This window comes from Eutrema salsugineum, unplaced genomic scaffold, assembly GCF_000478725.1.
Source record: "Eutrema salsugineum unplaced genomic scaffold, Eutsalg1_0 scaffold_3, whole genome shotgun sequence".
In the NCBI taxonomy this organism is placed as follows: Eukaryota; Viridiplantae; Streptophyta; class Magnoliopsida; order Brassicales; family Brassicaceae; genus Eutrema; species Eutrema salsugineum.
This window is the reverse complement of record NW_006256756.1, coordinates 6921573-6947593: the sequence shown is the minus strand read 5'-3', so window position 1 is coordinate 6947593 and position 26021 is coordinate 6921573. Positions and strand designations below refer to the sequence as shown.

The window sequence follows — 26021 nt, the reverse complement described above, 5'->3', positions numbered from 1 at the left end:
AATGGCCGTGAGAAATGAGACTCTTCTTGACCTTGCATCACAGTCATTCACTTATTAATCCAATTTCACTATAAACAAAAGATTCCCAATTCAATTATTCAACTGTTCATTCCTTTTCTGTATTCGCATGCATATCTGTCTTCTGACTTCGAAGTATAACCAACATGTTGGCGTTCCCAATTAATCAAATTATATTATTTTCTCCATTTTAGCATTACCAAAGTTTGCAATATATTTGGTAGGATTTATGAGCAAATTATTTTAAGCCATGGATTGACAAGTTAGAAAAAGAACTTATCATTTAGTCTCTCACTGATTTAAATTATAATTTTTTCTTTAGTAAGAGTTCATCCATATTCATCCACAAATCCATAAGATTTGGTTTGAGTCATCCTCACCATTTCAGTCTCAGATAACATAAATTAATAAACAAAGACCCATCCAAATATATGTTAACTGGATGACGTACCAGAAGGTCCGATTCATCAGTTTAGAGCCCAAAAATTTTAAACGCTAATTTTAAAAGTACTAGGTGAATACCCGCACATTACGTGCAGGTTTTTATTTTCAATTTTTTCAAAATTTTTTTTATATTTTTATAAAAATTAATATAATCATCATTTGTTATTTACTTACTTGTTAATATTTTATTTAAAAAAATTAAAATATTAAATATTATTTATTAATTTAGAGTTATATTAAAATTAATAAATATCATCAATATTTTTAATTAGTTATAACATAAAATTTTGTTTAACATTTACACAAATAGTAACTAATAGTCACTTAATAAAAATAATTAAATTAATAGAATCATTATTTCATTTGTTACTTCTTAGTATTTTATTATAAATAATCTTTAAAAAATAATTTAAAATATATATTGAATATTATTAAATAATTTACAGTTACATAAAAATTAAATACATATCTATCAATATTTTTAATTAGTTATAACATAAATTTTTGTTTAACATTAATATAAATATTAGTTAAGAGTCAATTAATAAAACAAACTTTTCATATTCTTTAAATGCTTTAAAAATTAATATTAAATTTTTATTAATTAAAATTTAAGTGACATGTGTCAGTTTCTCCAATGCACTAAGTAGCTGGGAATGCGGCTAGCTAGTTTACTTACTTGTTTGTACTCCCCAGAAGCTCCAAGCATATAGAAAAAGTTGAGCAACTTTTATATATAAGACTAGGTGAATACCCGCACGTTACGTGCAGGTTTTTTATTTCAATTTTTTTTTTCAATTTTTTTGTATATAATTTTATAGAAATTAATATAGTCATCACTTGTTACTTACTTACTTGTTAATATTTTATTCTAAAATACATATTGAATATTATTTAATAATTTAAAGTTATATTAAAATTAATAAGTATCATTCAATATTTTTAATTAATTATAACATAAATTTTTGTTTAACATTTACACAAATATTAATTAATAATTAATTAATAAAAAATAAAATAAATATAATCATCATTTTATTTGTTATTTGTTAGTATTTTATTATAAATAATCTTAAAAAATTAATTGAAAATACATCTGGAATATTATTAAGTAATATACAGTTATATAAAAATTAAACACATATCTATTAATATTTTTAATCAGTTATAACATAAATGTTTGTTTAACATTAATATAAATGTTAATTATGAGTCAATTAATAAAATAAATTTTTCATATTCTTTAAGTGCTTTAAAATTTAATATTAAAATTTATTAATTAAAATTTAAATGATAGGTGTCAACTTCTCCAATGCTGATGTGTCAAACCTATGGAAAAAGTTGAGCTACTTTTATATATATAAGATTTTTAATAGATTATTTAACATTAACAAAAAACATGATTCTTAGAAATATTGGACTGGACATGATATAGCATAAATGTATACACGTAGACGGTTATGTGAAACCTAGGCGAATTTTATTTGTGATAAAAAAGCATAAAACCTAGTCACATTGTTATGGTAAAGATATATAAGAATAATATACATAATTGATAATACAAAGTCACATATTTGTTTAAATTTTTTTTTTTTTTTTGGAATGCAAGACAATGTTGTTTTAAGAAAATGCCGTAGACAAAAAAAATGCTGTAATTTGTCTACTGCTACAAATAACCTGAAGCGGACCGATACTCCCACAAGCTTTTAGAGCACCTCTATCAAAAATATCTTAACAAGGTATCTCAGCATTTGATAAAAAAAATATTATTATTTTATTATATGGGTATCTCAAATAGTTTCGAATTCCAAAAATATCTCAAAATTTCTCATTTGAAATATTTTAGAAGGAGTTTTCAACTATTTAAAATACTCATTTAATAAAATAATAATATTTATTTTCATTAAATGTTAAAATACCTAGGTTGAGATACCCTTCATGGAACCTTCATGGAAGTGCTCTAACCCAAATTTGCATTTCATTTCCCAAGGCCAGATCAATCAGGTACATTGTCGTGCTCGAGCATATTTACCATTACAAAAAAAGGTCATCATGTCGATGGAGACGAGTGGGACCTAAAGATTCCAAAGGCAATCACTTGAGAAAGTCATCAAAAAGAACAGAAACATCGTCCAATGAGAAGACGTTAGTCACACATAAGACATATATGCACACATCTATTCAACATTGGTGTCCAAATAATCTTTACCATTTTATGCAACTAGTTTGCATTTTTTTTTTTCAAAACAATCTACTAATTCGGGAAGAGTAGAACTTGGCGAACGAGGAATCATTTCAATTGTTAAAACAATAACATAAACCCTTGAACAAAAAATAGAGTAAATGCAGTAGATAACCTAGGTACTGTTCATAATTTGTAAGGTAGGAAAAAACACTTTTACAGCATTGTACATTTTACAATATAACAACGTTACCCTTATGTTTTTATGATCTCTAGATAATCATGCACGATATTATATCAGAAAAAATATAATTTAATATTTGAGATATCTTTCAATATTTCGAATTTCAAATATATTATTATTGTAATAATTCGTTACACACATTATTACTGTGATATACACAACATTAAACATTTTCTCTTTTCATCTTCTAGGGTATTTTACAGTGTACACAAAATAGTACCTGAACAAAAGGAAAATTCGATTTTACAGACGTTTTAGATATTCGTTTCTTCATCAATTTTAGACAGAATCCGTTGATTTCGTCGATCAGTAATCGTAAGTCATTGTGATTTATCATCTCCTTTTGCTTAATAATGTTGATTCAGTTTTATTCCGCTGATATTCTATTTTTTAATCAATTTTTTAGGATGTTTAATATCCAACTTTCCGAGAGACTTTTCACCGCTGGTCAAGAACCCATTAAATTCCTACCAGAAGTCCAAATCTGTACAGGTGATTCTGAACGCCCTTGATGAGAGACCCTGAGACTCTCAATTGAGAAGGCTGTTGGCGACGATGGATATGCCTTCATTTTCCGGGAGTTTTGGATATTACATGCTCGCCCGTATGCTCCGTGTTAAGAAGAAACACAAACTTTGGTTTTTGTTCGCCGGCCATCCTGTAAGATTCTCCCTCCGAAAATTTGCTTTGGTTACCGGGCTCGAATGTGGGAAATTTGCCCAGACGAGGAAGCTAAAAAATCTCGTCGCCCAGAAACCATAATGGCCCGAACTGTTTGGTCTTTTAAAATCATGCACAGTCGATTCAGTTGTTAGCATGTTGCAAAAGAAGAAAATTTCCGACAAAGAGAAAAGATTCAAATGTGCATGTCTCGCTGTCACGGCTGCTGTTTTAGTACCTACATCTCATGTTACAAAAATTGTCCCTGAACATGTTGAGCTGATTAGGGACATAGACGCCTTTCTTTCTTATCCATGGGGGAGAGTTGGATTTGATCTACTTGTCTCTAGTATAAAATCCAAAGATGAGTTGGAGCTTTCGCAGAAGACAATCTCCATCAAAGGGTTTTTCTATGCAATTCAGCTCGTAATGATGGCCGCTGTCCCTACCCTTACTGAAGTTGTACAAGCCCCTTCTGGAGAATCCGACAGTGATTGTGAAGATGAATCTGATACTGCTACTGCCACATCCGGGGGACAAGATGTGAATCTGGGTAATGACTCTACTACTTTGGTCGATGGTGTGACAGCCACCGGATCCGTGAAGATGATGCTAAGCCCCAGCCACGCGCGTGAGATTGATGAAGAATCGAAGGTTGGTTTGTTTTCTTTTATTTATGGAATATTAAATGTTAGACTGCATAAATAATGATATAGTGCTAATGATACTCTTATCATCTAACAGATAAATTATATTATTACCTTGTTGCTACTACTTCGTTTATACGATACAATATATAGTAGACGCTAAAGAGTTCCATTACAGGCTATAGTTCATTCCATCATCCCTAGCGATGGCGAATGTGCCCTCGAGGGGATGGACCTACGCAGGACCGACGAAGTTCCGGACGAGGCCGTAGATCTGATGATCAAACTTATCGGAGATGGTTTTTTCTTTAGCAAGGATATGTTGACTGGTGGTCTGTCTGCTGCTGACTTGGTCCATATGCGTACTGATAAGGTGCCGAAAGAGAAAGAATCTAAAGACAAGAAGAAGAAAGACAAGACAGCTGATTCTTCTTTTACATCTTCCCTTATTGATCAGGACGCTATTGCTGACCTTGTGGTTGATAAATTGAAACCCAAATTGCAATGTTTCAACAGCAGGTTAGGAGGTCTTGAAGCGTATGTTATTTTGCTGGAAAGGAAGATAGTGCAATCTATTACCGGTGCCTTCAAGTCATTTCAAGACTCAATAATGCAAAGTATATCTCAACCTGTCCGGCATACACCCGTGATGGCTGAAGTTAGAGATCTCCCCACACGTACAATTGGGGATAATAACGTTAATCAACACCCTTTTTCTTCTATCCACCCGTCAGCCACTGCGTCAGACGTTGATGGTGAAACTGTTTGGAAATCGGCATCAAAATGTGGGCGTTCAGAATCAGTTACCACTATACAAACCCATGGGCGTTCAGAATCAGTTACCACTATACAAACCCATTCAGTTCTCTCTGGCTCTACTCTGTTGACAAAGGCTCCTGCCCTTGCCATGAGCAATGATGAGTTTCTTCGGAATCTGATTCAATCTATTAATGCCCAGCTATCTGTTTTATGTGTTGTTTGTTTTGTTTGTATCCATAGCTTCATATAATAATAATCAGTAATATTAAATTCAGGGCAAAGAGGCATCCGACTTTAGTAGTGGCTTTAATGGTAATCATAATTCTCAGTCCCAGGCTATACCTCCGGTTTTCAGCACATCAACGATAGGCCCAATGTCTACCCCTGCTGACAGGGCCGGCCCAATAGTTCGTGGCGCCTGAAGCCCATAATTTTTTTTTTTTGCCTATGAAAAAAGTAACTTCAAAATTTTCTGCCCCTGAGACTCGAAACAAAACCACTGCACTACAACACATTTTCGATAATTTCTGCCCTTAACTGTTATATATATTTTGGCGGCTAAAGCTGCTGATGTGAGTATTTCACGTTTCCCTTTGGGCTTGTTAATAATTTGTTATCCTCGTTAAATATTATTTTAGTCCTTACCATTTTTCGTATACGTCTAGATCTAATAATATATCGCAATATTTTATTTTAGCAAAGCATGTAATTTATTACATATCGCAGTTATATCATAATCAACTTGTTATCTATCAGACTTTTGCTCATCAGCCGTCCGTCAACCTAATGGAGGAAACACAAAAGCGGTATATGTTTCTCTTCCTTTATTGTTACAAAAATCGTGTTACCTATATTTACTATAAATTCTGTATTATGTAGATGGATTTACTGTTATCAGTATCTCCTTCTTTTTCCTTGGGGTTAACACAAGAAGACCAGTTGGTGAATCCGGTCCCAGAAATCTCAAAAGGCAACGTATCAGAAAACGATGTTGCTCCCCCGCGGAAAAGTAAAAGAGTGAAGACCTCATCAGTAGTTTACAAGGATTACCAATGCCTTTTGACTAAGCCAGCACCCGCGAAAATGAATTTCGTAATGCCATGTGACCCCAACGTGAACTACAGTGCTCGCTTTGTTGAGCTTAAAGCCAAGCTTGCCCACGACAGGTAACTGTACATTCTTGATATATCCAATATGTTATCTAAATGATAAATATTTTATTGGACGTTACTTTAACTTGTAATATTTACTTCATTCAGTAACATAGACGCCTTATGGAGATTTACCCGGGTGCATCTGTCCAAACCGAAGATGTTATTGCCATCGGCGAAAGAGTACGGGTGCTTCTTTCTAAGGTATTTCATCCTATACTGCCTATCCCAATAAAACACATTTCTTTTGTATGATATCCATAAAATAACTTTTCATTACATGCTAATCTAGGTTGTGGACGCATTAATGTTTTACCTATGTCACATTTCTAGGCTGCAGCTGTATCCCAAGAACTATTCGAAGATAGAGTTTTTTTACACCATTTTCCCTGTTATAATCGTATCATAGTACGCGAAATTCTCGAAGACAGCTGTTAAAGACCGTTCCAGGTTCAAATTCCAAGACTCGTTGATGTCGTATTTTGAATCTGAAAACCCACAACGCCCTCTTCCCGACTCAATGTATTTCCCGTTCAATTTCAACAAACGACACTGGGTCGGCGTCTGTGTGAACATCCCCACTGCCTCCATTATGGTTCTTGAATGCAATGTCTCCTTTCGTTCAGACAGTGCACTTAAGAGAGAATTCACCCCCATCTGCAATATGTTTTCGTTCATAGTCAGAGCAGCAGGCACAAAGGTTTTGCGTGACGAGAAACCGTATACTTTGGAAAGGGCGCTGGGCATTCCCCAGAATGAGATAAACTCAGATTCTGCTGTCACTGCTGTAATACTTATGCAGGCGCATGCAAGTGCAGGATTGGATGTCTGCCGTACTGTAACTCCGGATTTGATCTCGTCAGAGGCATTCAAGTTTGCTATAATGTTCTGCGAAGAGTTTGGTCCAAATCCATAGGGTTATGATGAGGGTTTATGTAATGTTTAGTACCTGTACTATGTGTTTCCAGATTATTTTATGGCCGCCACTGTTGACCTTGCTTTTCGTTATGTTCCATAAAAATTCTAGGAACTACTAGTAATATTACCGATCAAATAATATATGAGACACATAATGATTCACTTATTCTGCTTGTTACTCATGCTTTTGTTGTATTCGTTGTAACTATGTTTCAAATCCAGTATTGTACTAGATGTTAATTTTATATGTAACATATGATGACTATAGTTAGTAGTTAATATATACAGCCGCATGCAATGTGCTGGATCGGATGACTGCTGTTCTGTTACACCGGATTTGATTTTGTCTTTCAATATCGATCAATCTTTCTCATTATATTTCCACAGCCATACAAGATCCACTAATAATATTACCGATCCAAAACTTCATATGTACATCTAAGTATTCACTTAGATTTCTCGTTTATATTGCATTATTATTATAAGTATCGTTTGTTATGCATTTGGGACCTTTGATGCAATATAACATATGATGAGTATTGTTAGTAGTTAATATATACAGGCGCATGCAATGTACTGGATCGGATGACTGCTGTTCTATTACACCGGATTTTATTTTGTCTTTCAATATCGATCAATCTTGCTCATTATATTTCCCCAGCCATACACGATCCACTAATAATATTACCGATTCAAAACTTCATATATACATCGAAGTATTCACTTAGATTTTTTGTTTACATTGCACTCTTATTATTATAAGTATCGTTTGTTATGCATTTGGGACCACAAACTGCTATTTATATGGAGTGAAAAGAAAACACAGCTTACCTTAATCACAACATATGTCATAACACAAATATTTTACATTGCCAAAGGTAACATATTTCAAGTCTTGAAAAAAACAAATTACAAATTACATAAAGGAGCAAGGACATCCGAATTTTTCCGAGACTGTAACACACACCATACAGCCTTTTAAGGAACTTACGGTTAATATACTATAATCACACCACTTGAAAATTCGACCGGCCCTCATTTCGGCACATTACAAAAATAAAACCAAACTCTTATTCGTTGTCCTCTTCCCTCATTGACATGTCATATTGGATTCTTACAGGTGGCTCGGTTGTGTCCCCAACCTCCACACCGACCACAGATCGTAAGACGCCTTACAAGTCGTCCCTGCAAACTTATGGGGTAAATACATTTTGTTATTTCCTTACTTATGTTTAAATAGTTTATGTAGAACACTATAGTTATAGTTACCCTGAATTTCCCTCGCGAGAAGATGCGTTGCTTACATGGACGGCCAGGGAGACGTCTCGTAGCTGGCGGCATTAATGCAAAGTTGGCAATTACATCACCTCCCTCCACGGTTGTCTGATAGTCTGGAACTGGGTAAATACTCTTGGAGTAGGACATACGCCAATAGGTCGTTGTTAACTCTTCTCCTACCAGCTTTTCAACGTTTGTGTTGGACCGTACAGCAGCTATTACCGCATAAGAGCAAGGTACAAATAAGAGTTGAAACTCGCAACAGCTGCAACTCTTCTTACAGAGATCCACACGATTTTTTATCCCACCTTTGTCCGTCACTTCAAACTCACTTTCGTTTATGCGATTAACGATGTACCCGGTCCCCTTTTTAAAGTTGGCTGACACAATCCCCTGAACTCTTTTTGTAAGACCACCTTCCTTATTGTTTGCCTTGTTCCGCCGTGAACTAAACCAAGTCATCAGTGTTGTTCGAATGTGTTCCAACAACGCACTTATTGGAAATCCCCGAGCTTCTGCCATTGTTGTGTTTAACGACTCAGCTATGTTGCTGGTCATGATGTTGTACCTCACTCCAGTAAAATGAGCATGCGTCCATTGCTCGAAGCCTATGACGGCGAGATATTCAGCACATGATCGATCGATTTTCACAATTTTGTTGAAGTGAGTATTGAATTCGGATTTGTGAAAAGCTCTAGCGGCCTTCGAAATCAGATATCCCATATGTCTCTTCTTGAAGATGGCTTGTACATTCCTTTGAAGGTGCACCACACAGATGCCATGTCTCGCCTTGGGGTAAACCTACATGTAACAAATACATTATATTGTAGCGGACTACAGATAAAAATAACTGATAACAACGTTTATGAAACCGTTTTAGAGATACCTACCTTACTTAGTGCAGCGTAAATAGAATTGTGCTTGTCGGAAACGAAAACAACGTCCTCTGCGTCTGGTATTATATGCACCAAATTTTGAAAAAACCAAGTCCATGACTTGTCGTTCTCCTTATCCACAATTGCAAATGCCACCGGAAATATCTAATAATTTGCATCCTGCGCGCTTGTTGTAAGCATGCATCCTGCGTAATTCCCTTTCAGATGGGTCCCATCAACTACAACCACCCTTCGCATATACCTCAATCCCTGCACACATGCTCCAATAGCAAGGAAAAGATATATGAATCGCTGTCCAACTCCTTTTTCGATGTCGGTTTCAAGATTGACAATTTACCCAGGGTTTGCGATCACAAGTTGCTTGAGGTAATACGGTAACAAGTTGTACGACCCTCCATTTGTTCTTTCACATAGTCCACATCTACCTGTCAAGATCGCCAAGCCTGTATTAAAATAAATAACATCTACATTTTCTATTATCATGTTACAATCACACTTACATATCCACAACTAAGCGTACCTTCCAATATGAAATTGGCACATCATGGTCAGCCCTCATCATTTCCCTTACCTCATAAGGCTTCGGCCCTGCACCATGACCGGCATACCTTGCTCGCATCATGTCACCGATCACACTCGATGTTGCATGTCTTTGAAAGTTACCTCTCTTGTCAACGGTGCATAAATGATCCGCTTTCACCTTCCTTACTTGGTACCACTCTGATCCACTCATCTTTACCGCGTATACCCTCCACGGACAGCTTTTCCCAACATATCTATGACCATAACGTTTGGTGTAGACTTCTTGTGTGTGAACTGAAATTTTGAAATGCGTACATTGCCATGTGTAGCTTGAAAGCTTCACGATTTTTAAACATCATCCCCACATACACCTCCTCATTCCTACTTAGACCGTCACCTATTTTGTTACCAATTATTTTGTTTTTTTATCAGTATTTCTATCCGCAGAAAACTATATTCACAAAATAATATATCCACTAATCTCTTCATTACTGGTAAAGAAATTATTACCTACGAAAACTTCATGTTCCACGTCGTCTTCCTCACTGTCATCAGTCATTTGTTTATTGTTGTCCGACCACGTCGGACATGCTAGTGTCAAAGCCAGATGAGACCCATTGTCAGAGTTAACATCCACCACCTTCCCTTTCCCTTTCTTCTCACTCAACTTTAGTATACCAAGTGTGACGTGTTTTGCTAATCATGTGCTTCTTCAGACAGCTGCATTAGATATTGAGTTACATCGGTATCAGGAGTTTCATTCCATACTTTTCAGTTACTTGTAAATTCAGTACTCTACTTACCTTTCACTGGGGTCATTAAGGCAAGGTTAACAAGGTCAGCATCAAAGCTCGCAGGCCCCATGTCTGCATCCTCTTCTTCAGCCAGCCTTATGACCCCCTTGTGGGCCCCGTCTCCCTCAGCTGGTTTTTTGCTGGACCCCGCAGATGATTTTCTGTCACTAAGTTTGATCAACGGGTTTGGTGTCACCTGGTTATTTTCACCCATCAGTTGGGCTTCCAGTTCAGCTGACTTCTTTTTCAGTATAGTTAACTCAGTCGGTGTGCAAATTTCTTTCAACACACTAACGCTGCACGGGAACACACTTCTTCCGAAAAGACCTGCATATCCAATGTTTAAGTGACATGTTAGAGACCAAAATATACAGTTTCTTAGAGACCAAAATATACAGTTTCTACTCATATCTTTCTAAACAGTTAACATTTTTCTTACTGTGATAGTCGAAACTTCCAAACTGGATCGGAGGAGGTTGTGTTGCTACAGTGTTTGATGGACCTCCAACGTCATACGTAGCACTCTTTTGTAATTTGTACCGTCTAATATCTTCAGATCCGACTGTAGCATACAATGGGAGCTCCGGAACCTCCAGACGAATGGCCATGAAAAGTTCAACATCTGAGTTGTTGAACACATCAATTGGCGGCGTAGGCGGCCCAGTGGGTACCAACATCCAGTCTGGGAACTGGTAGCTCAACGCAACCTCAGTCGCCGCATCAACCAGGCATCAAGCTCTAACACTGTCATCAATCCATCGAAGCTCGCGTTTTCCGAAACCATGACACAGAAGCTATCTCCATGACCGTCGACCTGTAAGTTCCAGGCTCCAACCTCCATTTTCTCCCAACACCCACGAACAAGCATTACTAAACTTCCCACCATCTACCATACAAAAAGATGAAAAACAGTTAAAATTTCACTCCACTACATAGTTTATCGTTATATTTTGCGAAATTAACAGTTTCTAAGCATTTATTGCGTAATACGACAGATCAAACCTTTCTGCTCTACTAACACCAATAAATATGTTACAAAAGGAATAAACTGAAGAATAATGCTATAACTGTTGTTTTACCTTTAACGAAGGAAACCGAAGTATCTTTCTCGACTTAATCAACAGAAGACAATCTTTAACTTTTGATTTACTCTCGCTATTTATGGAGGCTGGTAAACTCAGGATTATGGCTGGTACTTATTTATATAGAGGGTAAAAAACCCTAATAACATAAATGCACTGCTTTGGGAGAGGTAATTTTCTTTGGACAACAGAAATCTAGTATCAGGCTTATTAACCGTTACAGAAATCTAAAACGGTTGATAATATATGCTTAATATCTTGAGAAAATTGGAAATATAGAACAAAAAATAAAGGTACTTGTCCCCTTAATACTTTTTTTTTTTAAATTGTCCCTTTAGTACTTATGGTAATTATAATCCTCTTTTACCCCTTAAAAACGAATTATTTGATATTCAAATTATGTTTTAACTATTATTAATTAAGATATTGAAATTAAAAAAACAAAAACTTTCCAATGTAAAATAAATTCAAAAATAACTTAAGAGAACAAAAAAGCCCGACACTTTTTTATTCTCATCGTCTTCTCCGTCATCGTCTTCTTCTCATGCAAATCAAAGCTTCTCCCTTGTATTTCTGAAAGACCAGTAATTCTAAGAAGTTTTCGTTCAAGTATGTATCCAGTTGTCTGCTTCTTCCATCTATTCAACTGATTTTGGTTATTAAGGTTTGAAAACCCCAAATTAAATCTGGATATTTTTTATGCAGCATGAGCAGTTACCAATTTTATTGAGAATCGATCTCCATATACCACAGATGACATAAATATGCACCATAATTGAATAACCAGAACAGAAACATAGAAAACTGTAATTAAGGTGTGAAGCTTGTGAAAATGTCGTCAAAGAGAAGAAGAAAAAAAATTCTTCAAAAATATGTAAAAAACGTGTTAAACAAAAAAAGAAAATGAAATATTTTCAAATATTTAATTTTTGTTGGATAACACCTGATCCTAAATTTTCTCAGATTTTAATAACTGTTTAGTAGAATACGAATTCTATATTTACTAGAACAAAGACAAATAAGTAGAAGTTTAATTTTCGAAAACATAGAATATATAACGATTTCAAGAATACATATTCTAGAATATGTAGAATATATCAAGAATTATAAAATACATATTCTAAAATATGTAGAATATATCACAAATTCTAGATAACGTATTCTACACGATGTTATAGAAAACAAAACAAATAGTAGTATATGTATTTTTACTCGGTGGATCTTATATCAAATACTAGAATTGTAGAAGACATTTTCTAGAATATATAAATAAATTTTAAATATGTGTATTTCTTTAAACGATGTTTTAGAATAATATTCTTTTTTTTTTGGAAATTTTGAAATTTAAATATATATAAATAAATATTTATTTCGAAAAATAAAAATATTTAATAAGGTTATTTTTGTCCAAAATTGCTAAAAGTTAAAAAAAAGTACTAAGGGGACAATTACCTCCATTTTTTGTTCTATATTTCCAATTTTCCCTAATATCTTTTTAAATCAAATATGTTATAAACAAATGGACTTCTAGTAACCGGCCCATTAGCCATCAGGTTAATGTCTCATGGCCCATTAGGGTTTCTGATACATTAGTTATGTAATGTATATATACAGTGCTTATGGAAATAATAAGATCTGAGTTTTTTCCCTTAATACGTTATCAGCACGAAGCTCAACTTCAAACAATCATATCTCTCAAAATACAAGGAGTTAGAAGGCGATCTACATATCATTTTGAAGCCCTGGAAGAGAAGAATCTAGTGGTGAAAACCGCTCCTAAATCCGACACCAGACGCGCCCTCAAGACTCAAAACAATCGGCGCTGTCCCACCTTAGCGGGTGATTCTTTCCAAGCGGTGGTTCCTCCATTGTAGCAGCTGTTCGTCCTCCCTTCTGGCCATCATTCTCAGGAGTTTCCAGTAGATATCTGTGGTCTTTAGCTCCCAGATCATAAGCCGGTCAGAAATCCATTTGGCGAAAAGGTATTATCTAAAACTATAGATCCTAATCAAAGTTTTGGTTTTTTTTTTGAAAACCCTAATATGGATCGGTTCTTTTCATGATTCTTCATCGTCTTTTTCGTTTTTAAAACCATAACCAAACCGATCCTCTTTCTTCTTGTCAAAACCCTAATTGGTTTTATTTTTCCTAATCGGCTTTATCATATAAAACCTAAACCCTAATGCTTTGTTCAAACCCTATACCGATCGGTCCTAGCATCATCTAAACCAAACACAAAAATTCCTTGCAAACCGAAACCTAAATCTTTGCAAAACCCTAGATCTAAAATCGTTTTGGTTTGTCTATCGTTAAACCGAGATCGATCGGTTTAAATCCTAAACCGATCGGTTATTTATCTTAGATCCGATCCTTGAAAACCCTAAAACCGGTCCATGCAAGCTCCTAAATCCTAAACCAATCGACCCCTTAAACTCTAAACCAATCGATCCACCTAAACCGTTTATAAACCGATAAATTCTAATCCTAAATCGATAGGGTTTAAGTTTAAACCGATCGGTTTTTCCTAATAAAAATTAAACCCTAGCAAATTCGTTTAGTTTAATCCCTTAACCGATTAATAACCCTAATAACCGGTTTCCAAAATTAAATCTAATTTAACCGGTTTTGTTGTTTAATCGATCAATCCGATCGGTTTAAGCTTAATCGGTTAATTTCAAATTAGTTTCCAAAATCAATCTAAAAAAAAAAAAAAAAATTAAATTAATTTCAAATTAGTTTATCTATTAGAGCTAAATTCGGAAACCCTAGTAAACCGGCTAGGTTATAAACCCTAAGGTTCGATTTTAGAGTTCCCTTATATAGCAAGTTTCCTAAAATAGCAAGTTTCCTGAAATGGAAAGTTTTCCCAAGAATACCTTAAATCCCTTATTCCAATGACCATAGTCTCATACTATTGATTATTTAACATAAATTATTATATGTTTCAGATGTCAAACATTCAGAAGGTCGAATATGAGGCACTCACTGTCTCCGGAGATAACTACCTCAAATGGGCCCTTGACACCAAGATCTACCTCAACTCAAAAATCTGGGTGAATGCATCAAAGATCCCAACACCGCGACTCAAACAGAACGGTACTCGGCGATATTTATTATCCGCCATCACCTAGCTGAGTCTCTCAAGCAACAATACCTCACTCTTGAGGATCCACTCAAACTTTGGGTGGCACTGAAAAAGCGATATGACCATCAGAAAACGGTCGTACTGCCCCAAGCCAAGTTCGACTGGAAGAACCTACGGTTCGAAGATTTCAAATCCGTCGAAGAATTCAATTCCGAACTCTTTCGGATAGTTGCACTCATAAAACTATGTGGCGAGGAGGTCACTGATAAGGATATGCTAGAGAAAACATTCTCTACTTTTGGCACTCCCAATGTTGTTCTCCAACAACAATACCGTGCCATGAATCATAGCACCTATGAGGATTTGATATCTTGCTTACTGCTTGCTGAGAAGAACAATCAGCTTCTGTTGAGGAACAGTGCCATGCGGCCTCCAGGATCAGCCCCATTGCCAGAAGGAACCAGAAAAGAGTCCAACTTTGTCCAACGTAACAGATCCTCAGATCGTGGACGTGGACGTGGAAATGGACATGGACTGCGCGGCAGAGGACGCGGTAGACCGAACCAAGATAACCGACCTAACCTCAGTTTTGGTCGGGGTAAGGGTCGTGGTATCAACAAACCGACCCAAAGAGGCAGTTCATCTAGACCAACTCCTTGCTCAAGATGCGGAATGACTAATCATTGGGTCAAGATCTGCCGTACTCCCAAATATCTTGCTGAGCTCTACCAGAAGTATGGGAAAGATAATCATGAGGCTAACCTGGTTCATCAAGTCAATGAAGATGACTCAAAGGATGATAAGATTGATGGCATGGATTATGAGCTCTCCGACCTCCTTGATTGATCTAAAAAAAAAACTGAATTTGTTTTTCATTACTCCTTAAACTTTTATCTTTTGTTTTTGGGATTTATTGTCTTTACTTTGGATTTTTAAGACCTTTTGCTTTTACATTTTAATTAATGGAGTAATGTTTTATTTACATCTCATTTTTGCATGTTATTGAATTATAATTCTTGTTTAATGAAGATATGCAAGACAATATGGATATCATTGTGGATAGTGGATCGAGCCACACCATTCTAAAAGACAAGAATTACTTCATAAATTTAGTAATCAAAACCGCAAACATTAGCACTATAGCGGGTAGTTCGAGCCTAATAGAGGGCCATGGCCAAGCTAATGTGTTGTTATCAAATGGCACATATCTAGACATCTCTGATGCCTTATACTCACCCAGTTCTAAGAGAAACCTATTGAGTTTCAAAGACATAAGATTGAATGGTTTCCATATCGAAACTCAGGATGAAGGGAACAAAGAGTTTTTAATTATCACTAAAATGATAAATGGCCATAAACAAGTTTTTGAAACTATACCCGCCGTATCTACTGGCATTTACCATGTTAAAGTCAATATGATTGAGGCTAATGCTGCTATCAAAGCACGGTTTTTAGATTACACTATTTGGGATGATCGCCTGGGTCATCCCGGTGCGAACATGATGCGTAAATTAGTCCAGAATTCTAAAGGGCACAGCCTTAAACCAAATGGTATTTTCCCTCAGCACCTCAAGTGCACAGCTTGCTCACAAGGGAAACTGATTACCCGACCTTCACCAGTCAAAGTGTCTAAAGAGACCTTGAACTTTCTGGAAAGAATCCAAGGAGACATATGTGGACCAATTCACCCACCTTGTGGGACATTCAGATATTTCATGGTCCTCATTGACGCATCGACCCGCTGGTCGCATGTCTGTCTGCTCTCTTCTAGGAACCAGGCTTTTGCTAGGTTATTGGCCCAAATCATCAGATTACGAGCCCATTTTCCAGACTTCCCATTAAAGACTATACGTCTTGATAATGCTGGTGAATTCACTTCCCAAGCGTTTAATGAATATTGTATGTCCATGGGGGTAAGTGTTGAACATCCCGTTCCACATGTCCATACACAAAATGGATTAGCTGAATCCTTCATTAAACGAATTCAATGGGTTGCTAGACCATTACTCATGAGGTCACAACTCCCGGTCTCAGCTTGGGGACACGCAGTCTTACATGCCGCTGAACTAATACGTATACGACCATCTAGTGAGCACAAATATTCACCATCCCAATTGCTAACGGGTCATGAGCCAGACGTCTCCCATATTAAAACATTTGGGTGTTCAGTCTATGTACCCATTGCACCACCACAGAAGACTAAAATGGGACCTCAAAGGAGGATGGGAATATATGTTGGTTTTGATTCTCCCACCATCATAAAATATCTCGAGCCAACTACAGGAGATCTGTTTAAAGTCAGATATGCAGATTGCCGATTTGATGAATCGGTATATCCTAGATTAGGTGGTGAGACAGACAAGCTGGTAAAAGAACTTTCATGGAATCAAACATCCACACAATGGCAAGATCCTCGGACTCTAGAATGTGATTCAGAGGTCCAAAGAATTATACATTTACAAAAGCTAGCTAATCAATTGCCAGATTCCTTTGCTGACCCGAACAAAGTTACCAAATCGTACATACCAGCTTGTAATGCACCAGTACGAATAGATGTCCCCTCAGGGAAAAGTCAAGTTGCTACAGAGTCTGACGCACGTAAGAAACGTGGCAGACCACCAGGTTCCAAAGATAAGAATCCCCAGAAATCAAAGAAAGGTGCAATGATTGAAACCGGGATTCAAGAGAACACGGATACAGCCTCAGCTGATACTTACCCTATCGAACCATCTCAAGAGGTTTGGGACGCCAAAACTCAAGGTTCTGAAGGGATTGATAATAATGAGATCTCAATCAATTATATCATATTCGGTTCTCTATGGAACAGAAAAGATGTCGACATCAATGAAACTTTTGCATACAAGGTAGCACTTGAGATTGCGCACACGCAAGAGGATCTAGAACCCACGTCTATAATTGAGTGCACTCGTAGATCAGATTGGCTGAAATGGAAAGAAGCCATAAACGTGGAGTTGAATAGTTTAAAGAAACGGAATGTGTTTGGTCCGATCTTAAGGACACCATTCGATGTTAAACCAGTGGGAAACAAATGGGTCTTTGTGCGTAAAAGAAACGAACTCGGCGAAGTCGTTAGATACAAGGCACGCCTTGTAGCACAAGGATTCTCACAGAGACCCGGAATCGATTATGAGGAGACTTATTCTCCAGTGGTGGATGCAACTACATTTCGATTCCTCATAAGTCTGGCCATAAGAGAAAACTTAGATTTGCGGTTAATGGATGTTGTAACCGCATATCTTTATGGACCACTGGACAGTGAAATCTATATGAGATTACCAGATGGTATTGAGCTCAAAGATAAGCATGCATCTCGTGATAAACACTGCATTAGGCTGAACAAATCCTTATATGGACTGAAACAAAGCGGACGTATGTGGTATAACCGGTTAAGCGAATATCTCATCAGAGAAGGCTACGAAAACGATCCGATCAGTCCATGCATCTTCATCAGAAAATATCAAAACAAAGGATTTGTAATCATAGCAGTATACGTGGATGACTTGAACATCCTCGGAACATCTGGTGAAATCGCCCAAACAGTTGAATGCTTAAAAGCAGAGTTTGAAATGAAAGACCTAGGCAAAACTAAATTCTGTTTGGGATTACAACTTGAGTATGTCAATGACGGAATCCTTGTGCATCAATTGGCATACACTGAAAAGGTACTCAAGAAATTCAATATGGACCAGGCCCACCCATTGACCAGCCCAATGGTTGTGAGGAGCCTTGGATTGGATAGTGATCCATTCGGTCCAAAGAAGGACGATGAAGAAATCCTCGGTCCTGAAATGCCATACCTCAGTGCCATAGGAGCATTAATGTACTTGGCTAGTCACACTAGACCAGACATCTGCTTTGCCGTGAGCCTCTTAGCTCGCTTTAGTTCGTGTCTAACTCAAAGGCAGTGGAACGGTATTAAGCACATCCTTAGATACCTTCAAGGTACTAAGGACTTGGGATTATTTTATTCTAACCATAACAAGGATGGTCTAGTTGGTTTTGCTGATGCAGGATATTTGTCAGATCCGCACTGTGCCCGGTCTCAAACCGGTTATGTTTTCACGCATGGAGGAACAGCCATATCTTGGAGATCCATGAAGCAGACTATTGCCGCTACCTCATCCAACCATGCGGAAATCTTGGCCATTCACGAAGCTAGTAGAGAGTGTGTTTGGTTGCGGTCCATGACTCAGCATATCCGATCAGATTGTGGTATGGACGAAGATAAGGAGCCTACGGTGATGTATGAAGACAATGCAGCTTGTATCGCTCAACTCAAGGACGGCTACATCAAAGGTGACCGGACGAAGCATATTCTGCCCAAATTCTTCTTCACTCATGAGCTACAGAAGGATGGTCAGGTCAAGGTTTTAATGAGGCAACGTTCCCCAGCGCATTATAGAGATCCCGGTTTTGTGACAGGCACGGTTACCTTGTCCAAGGGGGAGTGTTATAAACAAATGGACTTCTAGTAACTGGCCCATTAACCATCAGGTTAATGTCTCATGGCCCATTAGGGTTTCTGATACATTAATTATGTAATGTATATATACACTGCTTATGGAAATAATAAGATCTGAGTTTTTTCCTTTAATAAAATATTAATTTTTACCTAAATAACAAAAGTTGTCGCGGGGGACTTTTAAGTAATCTTCAAGTATTTCGAAAATTACATCTTCCTTTATTTACTATTTTTTTCATCTTCTTAATTTTGACTATTTCTATGTTCTGCAGCAAATTCACTCTAAAAAATAACTGAAAAACTCAATATAAAAGCTAGAAAAGCTTCAATAACAGGTCCAAATATAATTTTAGGCTTTCTCTTCCTTTGAACTGAATTTCCAAACTTCAGATTTTTAGCTTATTAGTTATTTCTCCTAGAAAGGCCTTCCAGTATGTGTTACTGTGGAGCGTAGAAATTGAGAAACATAGCCTTTAAAAGCACTACAAGTCACATAAACTTTGCTTATTCTCTGTGTCATGCTTCTACTTTAAGCTTGACCTTTACTTTACATTGACATGAAGAGAACTTCGCTCTCTCTAAGAATATCTCCAGACAAAACAATCAAACAAAGGATTAAAAAAAAATGCTAATTACACGAAATGTTTTTTGCTGATGCTATTCACATAACAAAACAGAGTATTTACATAGTTTTTATCTTGCTGGTTTTTCTTGCTGGTTTTTCAAGAACTGTACACTATTGTTTCAAGCACAAAAATCTAAACTACATAAAATCTTTGAATGCCTTTAAACTCACACTCCTTTACAATTTAGCACAACCGAGGAAACTCAAAGACGGGATTCTCTGTACAAGAGTCTCTGCCATTTGAGAAGCCGAAGGTCTTTGAGATGGTGGTTTACTGATACAAAGCGCAGCAACACTAAGCATTGTCTTCACTTCATCAATATGAATACTATCTCTCAACAGCCTCGGATCCAAAAACCGTCTCACATTGTCTTCTGCAATGTCTACGCTTGAATCAAGAACCTCATGTATAAGCGGAGCAGCTATATGAACCAACATCTCGCCTTTCTCGGCGTTAAACGCTTCTTTCCCTGAAACCAATTCAAGAAGCACAACTCCAAAACCATACATATCCATCTTCTTGGAAGCTATCCCGGTTCTCAAGTAATGAGGGTCTGTGTAACCCGGTGATCCCACCATCATCACTTGTCTAGATCTAGACGACATCTTAGAAGGCTGAACCATTGAGGAGAAACCGACTTTAGCTGACCCGAAATCGCAAAGCTTACAGTTGAAGCTTTTGTCTAGGAGGATGTTGGAGGATTTGATGTCCCCGTGCACTATCTGAGGGATACATTTCTCGTGAATGTGTTCAATGGCTTGAGCTAATTGAAACGCAACGGTGATACGGTTCCTCCATGGCAAAATTTGCTTGCTGTTGATATGTAACTTCTCCTGTAAATTTCCTTGAGGAAGATATTCGAGAAGAAGAGCGCCATTTTCCTCTGAATAATAAAGAAACAAAGAACATCAATCTTCTTGGTCAAAACAACAAAAAGATTCCGAATTTGATTCTTAAACAGGCTTAATCAGTAGTGATCTTGATCAAAACCTCTAAATTTTGCAGAATTAAGAATTGGACACTACATATTACTACTTTCTATACACAGAAAATAACACATTATATTCTTAAAAGAACATCAAGATATAAATCTGCTAGGTCAAAACAACAAAAAGATTCAGACTTTAATTCTAAAACAGGCTTAATCAATAGTGATCTTGATCAAAACTTTCAAACTTTGCAGAATCAAGAATTGGATACTTCATATTACCAAATCTATACAGACAACAACAACAACAACACATTCTTACAAGACCATCAACACATCAATCTACTTAATTTGATTCTAAAGCCTCCAAAATTTGTAGAATCAAGGCTGGAATCACGTTGCTTGATTGAATCAAGCTCCAGAATTTGCTAATAAAAGAAAGATTTTTGAGAATCAGTACCTGAATCGTCGAAATAGCCGAGAAGTTTGACAATGTTGGGATGTTGAAGACGGAGCAAGATATCAAGCTCGACTCTGAAGATCTGGTAGAGACGGTGGCTGCTAACGTGAACCTTGAGAGCCGCCTTGTCAGAGCCACCGGAGCGAGCCATGTAGATACTGCTGTAGCCACCGGAACCAATCAGTCTAGAGAAATTGGAAGTGAGAGCTTTCACGTCATCCCAGGTGTAACAGGTCACGCCAGAGACGTTTAAAGCTCCTCTTTTGCTTGTGGGCTTGTCGGTGGTCGTCGCGGAGGCTTCGAATCGGACGCAATTCAAGAAACAAGCCATTGAGAAAACAGAGCAGAGAGTGAGGAGTTGAGTAGATTTGGTTTAAGGGTTTTCTCTGGGGTTTTGTAACTTGTAAGTGTAGACAAAAAGAAAAACAAAGAGATCGGAGAATGGAGATTATGCGGGTTTAGGGATTTGGGGACAATGAAGTTTTTAGATTTGTAAATAAAGAAGAAGACTTGGGATTGGGAGGCAGAGTTTGACCAATTATAAAATCTGCCATTTTCGATGAATGAAAGCTTCCTGTGAAGCACCTTTGCTTTGACGTTCTAACTACTACTCTTCTTACAATTTTTTTTTTCCTCAAAATATGTAACTCTTCTTACAATCTATTTGTTATTTCGTTATTTTTTTTTTTTTTTTTTTTTTGCTTTTTGTAATCTTTACATTTTTGTTTCTTTGTTTTTGGGGCTAAACACCACATTTCCCACATTCAAACAAAATCTTTTATATGTTCGGTTTTTTCTTTCTTGACAAAAATCTTCTTCTCGACATTTTGACTCTTTCTTTAGCATCTTCATTGGGATTCTCAAGTGACTATTTCAACATTAAAATAATAAAAAAAGAAAAAAAAAAAGTAAAAGAGAGAATTGGTTTAGAGAGTTTTTACTTAAAAGAAAGTCATGCTTCTATAAACATGATTAGAGAGAACGAAATCGTATTTTACTATAAAATATACTCTTTTTTTAATAGGGCTCACGAGCTAATCATATAATAATCTTGCAACCAGGTCGTCATTTTTCTGAGTTTTCTCTACCACCGATTTTTTTATAGTTTTGGTATAAGATTATTCAATCATCACGCTAATTTAAAGGCATAAAGATAGATCATATCAAGAAAAAAAGAAAAAAAGACAATCGTTCCAAGACTTCTCTCTAGTTCGCCCTAGCAGCTGTCAACCTTCCTTCATCGTTTTTTTCTCTTTTTTTTTTTCAAGTTTGAGCATTGGCCGGTAAATCGAGGTGAACTAGGAGACTAGATCTCTTTTTTTTTTCGTCAGTGCGAGGCGTAGACCCATACTACTAGAGGACGGCGATGGAGATTGGAAGAAAGCTTGACTCACGACGACTCTGCAGATCTGTGATGCTGGAGACGGCGTAAAGTAAACGGAGAAAAGGAGTCTTGGGTTTAGCGACACTGCTACGAGATGCGGATACGCAGCGGAAGCAAGGAGGTAGTTTGGAGAGAAAGCATTGTACGTAGTAGGGGTTAGTAGGAGTTGGTGATTCGGTTCGTACAACGGTGAGGGTTTAACATTAGGTTTTGGGTTTGAGATTTTACTTTTGGTTCAATTCGATTGTAAATCCGGTTAATATTCGATTTGGGTCACGAATATATATAATATTTATTATAATAATAATAAATAATAGAAATTTAATGATATGTTTGACCAAAAAAAAAAATTATAAGACATGAGGCAGAACCGCAGAAGGGAACAAAAAAAATCCATCACCAACCGAGCCTCCATACACGCATGGGTTCATAACTTCGTATATGTTAAGTGTCACTTCACGAAGATGTTAATATCTTAAATCATGTATGTATCATAATATTAATTTATATACAAACACACGCATTGATCACAACGAACAGTCGTGGAAGAATCATTGTCCCAATACTTTCCTACTTCTCTTTTGAAAGAATACAATTTTGGCTCCATATTCTAATAAATAATGTCGTCAAATCGGAAGGTTAGATCTTCTGTCGCTTTCTTTCTTTCCCAGAGAAAACGTGAAAGATGCTACTGTAGACTAAGTCCCTACATAGGTACATATACGAAACTACTAACCAATTACGAATCACCGACAGTCTACTCTTATATCCAACTTAAACAAAGAGATTTGACGACAAAAGAAAAATAAAAAAAAGAAAGGGGTTATTACTTATTAGGCCTAAAAAGTAATTAAAGACCCCATTTTAGAAATGAAAATAGGCAATTTGTATTAAAAAAAAAAATTCTTAACAAGTATTGTTTTGATTCCTTGGCATAAAACGTTTAAATTCACATTCCATTGCTTATACCATTAAAGACTTAATGCAACATATTACAGCAAAACACCTTAGAACTTCACATCCAATTTGCTGAAACTAATTACTAGGCCAAAACATTCGGTTTTTCCGGTTTCGTTTGGTTCAGATTTTGGATAATTGGTTTCAAATAGAACAATTGGTTCAGTATGAATTTTTTTGGTTAGGTTCGGTTTTGATGCTCACCCTTACGAACTAATAAAGAAAGGTACACAGCAAAGCTAACATTCATTTCAACATATGCGTGAGATATCGGAATCCGAACTAATGTGCCATGCTCAAATTAAGCTGAATGACAAGTATACATTCTTATTTCATCTTCAAGATCTGAAATTTGGAACCCTACAAATTGTCAGTTAAAAGTTTAAAATTGTACAAACACAAGACAAATCCATCAAATATCAACTGCACTTCCATTTACACAGAACGTTCATAGTTTTCAGATCCCTAGAGTTGAGAACTATGAAGTCTGATTAAGCTCTGCTCTGCTTTTACTTTTCTTCATCTTTGTCTTAACCCTCGAGGCCTCGACTTAGCCATTTATGAAGTTCCCAAACAGCCTATCACTACCAGAAGAATCCCACAAACCACACTTCAGATGATACCATCGAAATTGTTTCCAACTTTTGTTACTTTAGTTCCTTTTGATCGATTTTCTCCATTGAATTAGGAAAACTCAGCTCATACCAGTGTCATTGGAATATACCAAAAGAGTGAAAACAATACTTGCCATTTAGCAACATTCCACTCAGTGAAAACTCTACCTCTTAGAGCATCTCCAATATACCAAAAGAGTGAAAAGTCTACCTCTTTAGCAACTGTAGTCCAACGTACGCTTCAAACCCCTGAGTTTTGCCAAAAGTTATAATAAAATTTTAAGCCCAATAGGTTAATCAGAGAACCTCAAGATCCCTAAGCATAAATCACGCAAAGTTTCTTTTAAATTGCTGTAGAAAGAGCAAAAATATTTCATAGTTCAAATCCTAATATCCTAAAAGCTAGTCAACTTAATTAAGATTTGTCTTGAAAGAGATATATGACTTCCAACTGTACACTGGGGAGCATATGGAATCTAAAGTTTCGATGGGTTTGCAGTAATTAAAGAGAATGATGGTGCATGAATGCATGATGGAGCAAATTGTAGGACCAAAATAAATTAAACACAACAAAATAGTGATTAAAATACGAGATTAAATGAAAACGTTAAGGTAAAGAGAAATGAGTAGAAGCGAGACTATGATCTCTTTCCTTAACTCTTTGAATCGCCCGTAGTACAACGGATTTCTGTGATACAAGAGTTGCAGGATACAACCAAACTTATCCGTTTTCAGTAGCACTAAGAAACACTGATCTATACGAACTAATTCTACTATACTCTCGGGAGAAGACTTATGAAAAATAAAAAGAGAGAGAGATTGTTGCGTATTTTTTCAGAGTAGAAAATGAGAAGTGCAAGATGTAAAAAATGAGAAGCGAAGTCGTGTATATATAGCAGAGGAAGAGACTTGAGGAGTCTTCAAAATCTCACAGAATCTGCGAGTCAAACACGAATCTCGGCCATAAATTTAGCAAAGTCAAAGGCGAAAAATCAGCAATCTGTAATTAATCACAATCTGTTACGTTTTTGTGGGGATAATGAATATCCTATTCTTTTGACTGAATCAAAAACATTTGCAGAAAGTCAACATAAAACGTTGATTAAACGCTCATAAAAATATGGTCTAAAAAGAATACCCGCCTTAGGCCCGAAGGCCCATTTGACCAACACGACCTGCGCCCAGCCCGGCAAGGCCCGGCTTGGCGGCGGCGGCGCGCGCATGGGACTTATTCCTTTCTCTCTCACATGTTATTTGAACATGTATGAAGCATATCTATTGCGTTCATTTTGGCCTTAAACATTCCTGGTTTCATGAGTGAACTTGGAGTGTTCAACCATGCAGGCACTGGCTTTTCCCACATCAGGATATCTTCTGAAAAATTCCGAAGCCACTTTGCTTCCTCTGTGGCTTTGTCTAGCGTTATAAACTCAGATTCTATGGTTGATCTGGCCAACAGAGTCTGTTTGGAAGATTTCCAGGATACTACTACACCACCAAGTGTAAAGATATATCCATTTGTTGATTTCGAATTCTTAGAATCTGAAATCCAGTTGGCATCACTATACCCTTCTAAGACTGCTGGTTCTTTGTAGTGCGACCCATAACTTTTGGTGTATCAAAGATAATTCAATACTCTAGTTATGGCCTTCCAGTGATTATGACATGGATTACTTGTATAGCGACTAAGTACATTTACTGAGTGCGCTAAATCGGGTCTAGTACAGTTTGTTAAGTACATAAGACTTCCGATCACCCTTGCATATTCCACTTGTGACACTGGTTCACCCAAATTTTTTGTCAAGTTAAAATGAGGGTCAGCTGGAGTTTTTGCAACTCTATTTGAGTAGTTCTTAAACCGCTGAAGTATTTTTTCAGCATAATGTTCT

At 36.6% G+C, this 26021-nt stretch overlaps 3 protein-coding genes across 3 annotated transcripts; 2 read left to right on the top strand and 1 right to left on the bottom strand.

Moving 5' to 3' along the window:
• Positions 1-3443: 3443 nt before the first annotated feature.
• On the top strand, positions 3444-7021 carry LOC112085328. The gene is made up of 7 exons (XM_024154533.1): positions 3444-3594; positions 3688-4202; positions 4374-5159; positions 5230-5361; positions 5834-6120; positions 6222-6309; positions 6515-7021. Exons 1-7 carry the CDS (start codon positions 3444-3446, stop codon positions 7019-7021), a joined length of 2466 nt encoding a protein of 821 aa, XP_024010301.1.
• A 7522-nt stretch (positions 7022-14543) lies between these two features.
• On the top strand, positions 14544-15526 carry LOC112085327. The gene is made up of 2 exons (XM_024154532.1): positions 14544-14648; positions 14795-15526. Exons 1-2 carry the CDS (start codon positions 14544-14546, stop codon positions 15524-15526), a joined length of 837 nt encoding a protein of 278 aa, XP_024010300.1.
• A 4293-nt stretch (positions 15527-19819) lies between these two features.
• LOC18015118 (probable receptor-like protein kinase At4g10390) lies at positions 19820-21755 on the bottom strand. Its single transcript, XM_006397005.2, has 2 exons — positions 21178-21755; positions 19820-20672 (listed from the first exon to the last, which is right to left on the bottom strand). The coding sequence occupies exons 1-2, from the start codon at positions 21506-21508 to the stop codon at positions 19966-19968; spliced, it is 1038 nt and encodes a 345-aa protein (XP_006397068.1). The 5' UTR covers positions 21509-21755; the 3' UTR covers positions 19820-19965.
• Between the last annotated feature and the right edge of the window lie 4266 nt (positions 21756-26021).

Excerpts from the sequence above, each read along its gene's own strand:
- LOC112085328 (XM_024154533.1), top strand. The coding sequence starts at position 3,444 with ATGGATATGCCTTCATTTTCCGGGAGTTTTGGATATTACATGCTCGCC. Across the intron at positions 4,203-4,373 it reads AGATTGATGAAGAATCGAAG|GCTATAGTTCATTCCATCAT; the intron begins GTTGGTTTGTTT and ends GTTCCATTACAG. Across the intron at positions 6,121-6,221 it reads GCCAAGCTTGCCCACGACAG|ACGCCTTATGGAGATTTACC; the intron begins GTAACTGTACAT and ends TCAGTAACATAG.
- LOC112085327 (XM_024154532.1), top strand. The coding sequence starts at position 14,544 with ATGTCAAACATTCAGAAGGTCGAATATGAGGCACTCACTGTCTCCGGA. Across the intron at positions 14,649-14,794 it reads ACCTCAACTCAAAAATCTGG|CGATATGACCATCAGAAAAC; the intron begins GTGAATGCATCA and ends GCACTGAAAAAG.
- LOC18015118 (XM_006397005.2), bottom strand. The coding sequence starts at position 21,508 with ATGGCTTGTTTCTTGAATTGCGTCCGATTCGAAGCCTCCGCGACGACC. Across the intron at positions 20,673-21,177 it reads CGGCTATTTCGACGATTCAG|AGGAAAATGGCGCTCTTCTT; the intron begins GTACTGATTCTC and ends TTTATTATTCAG.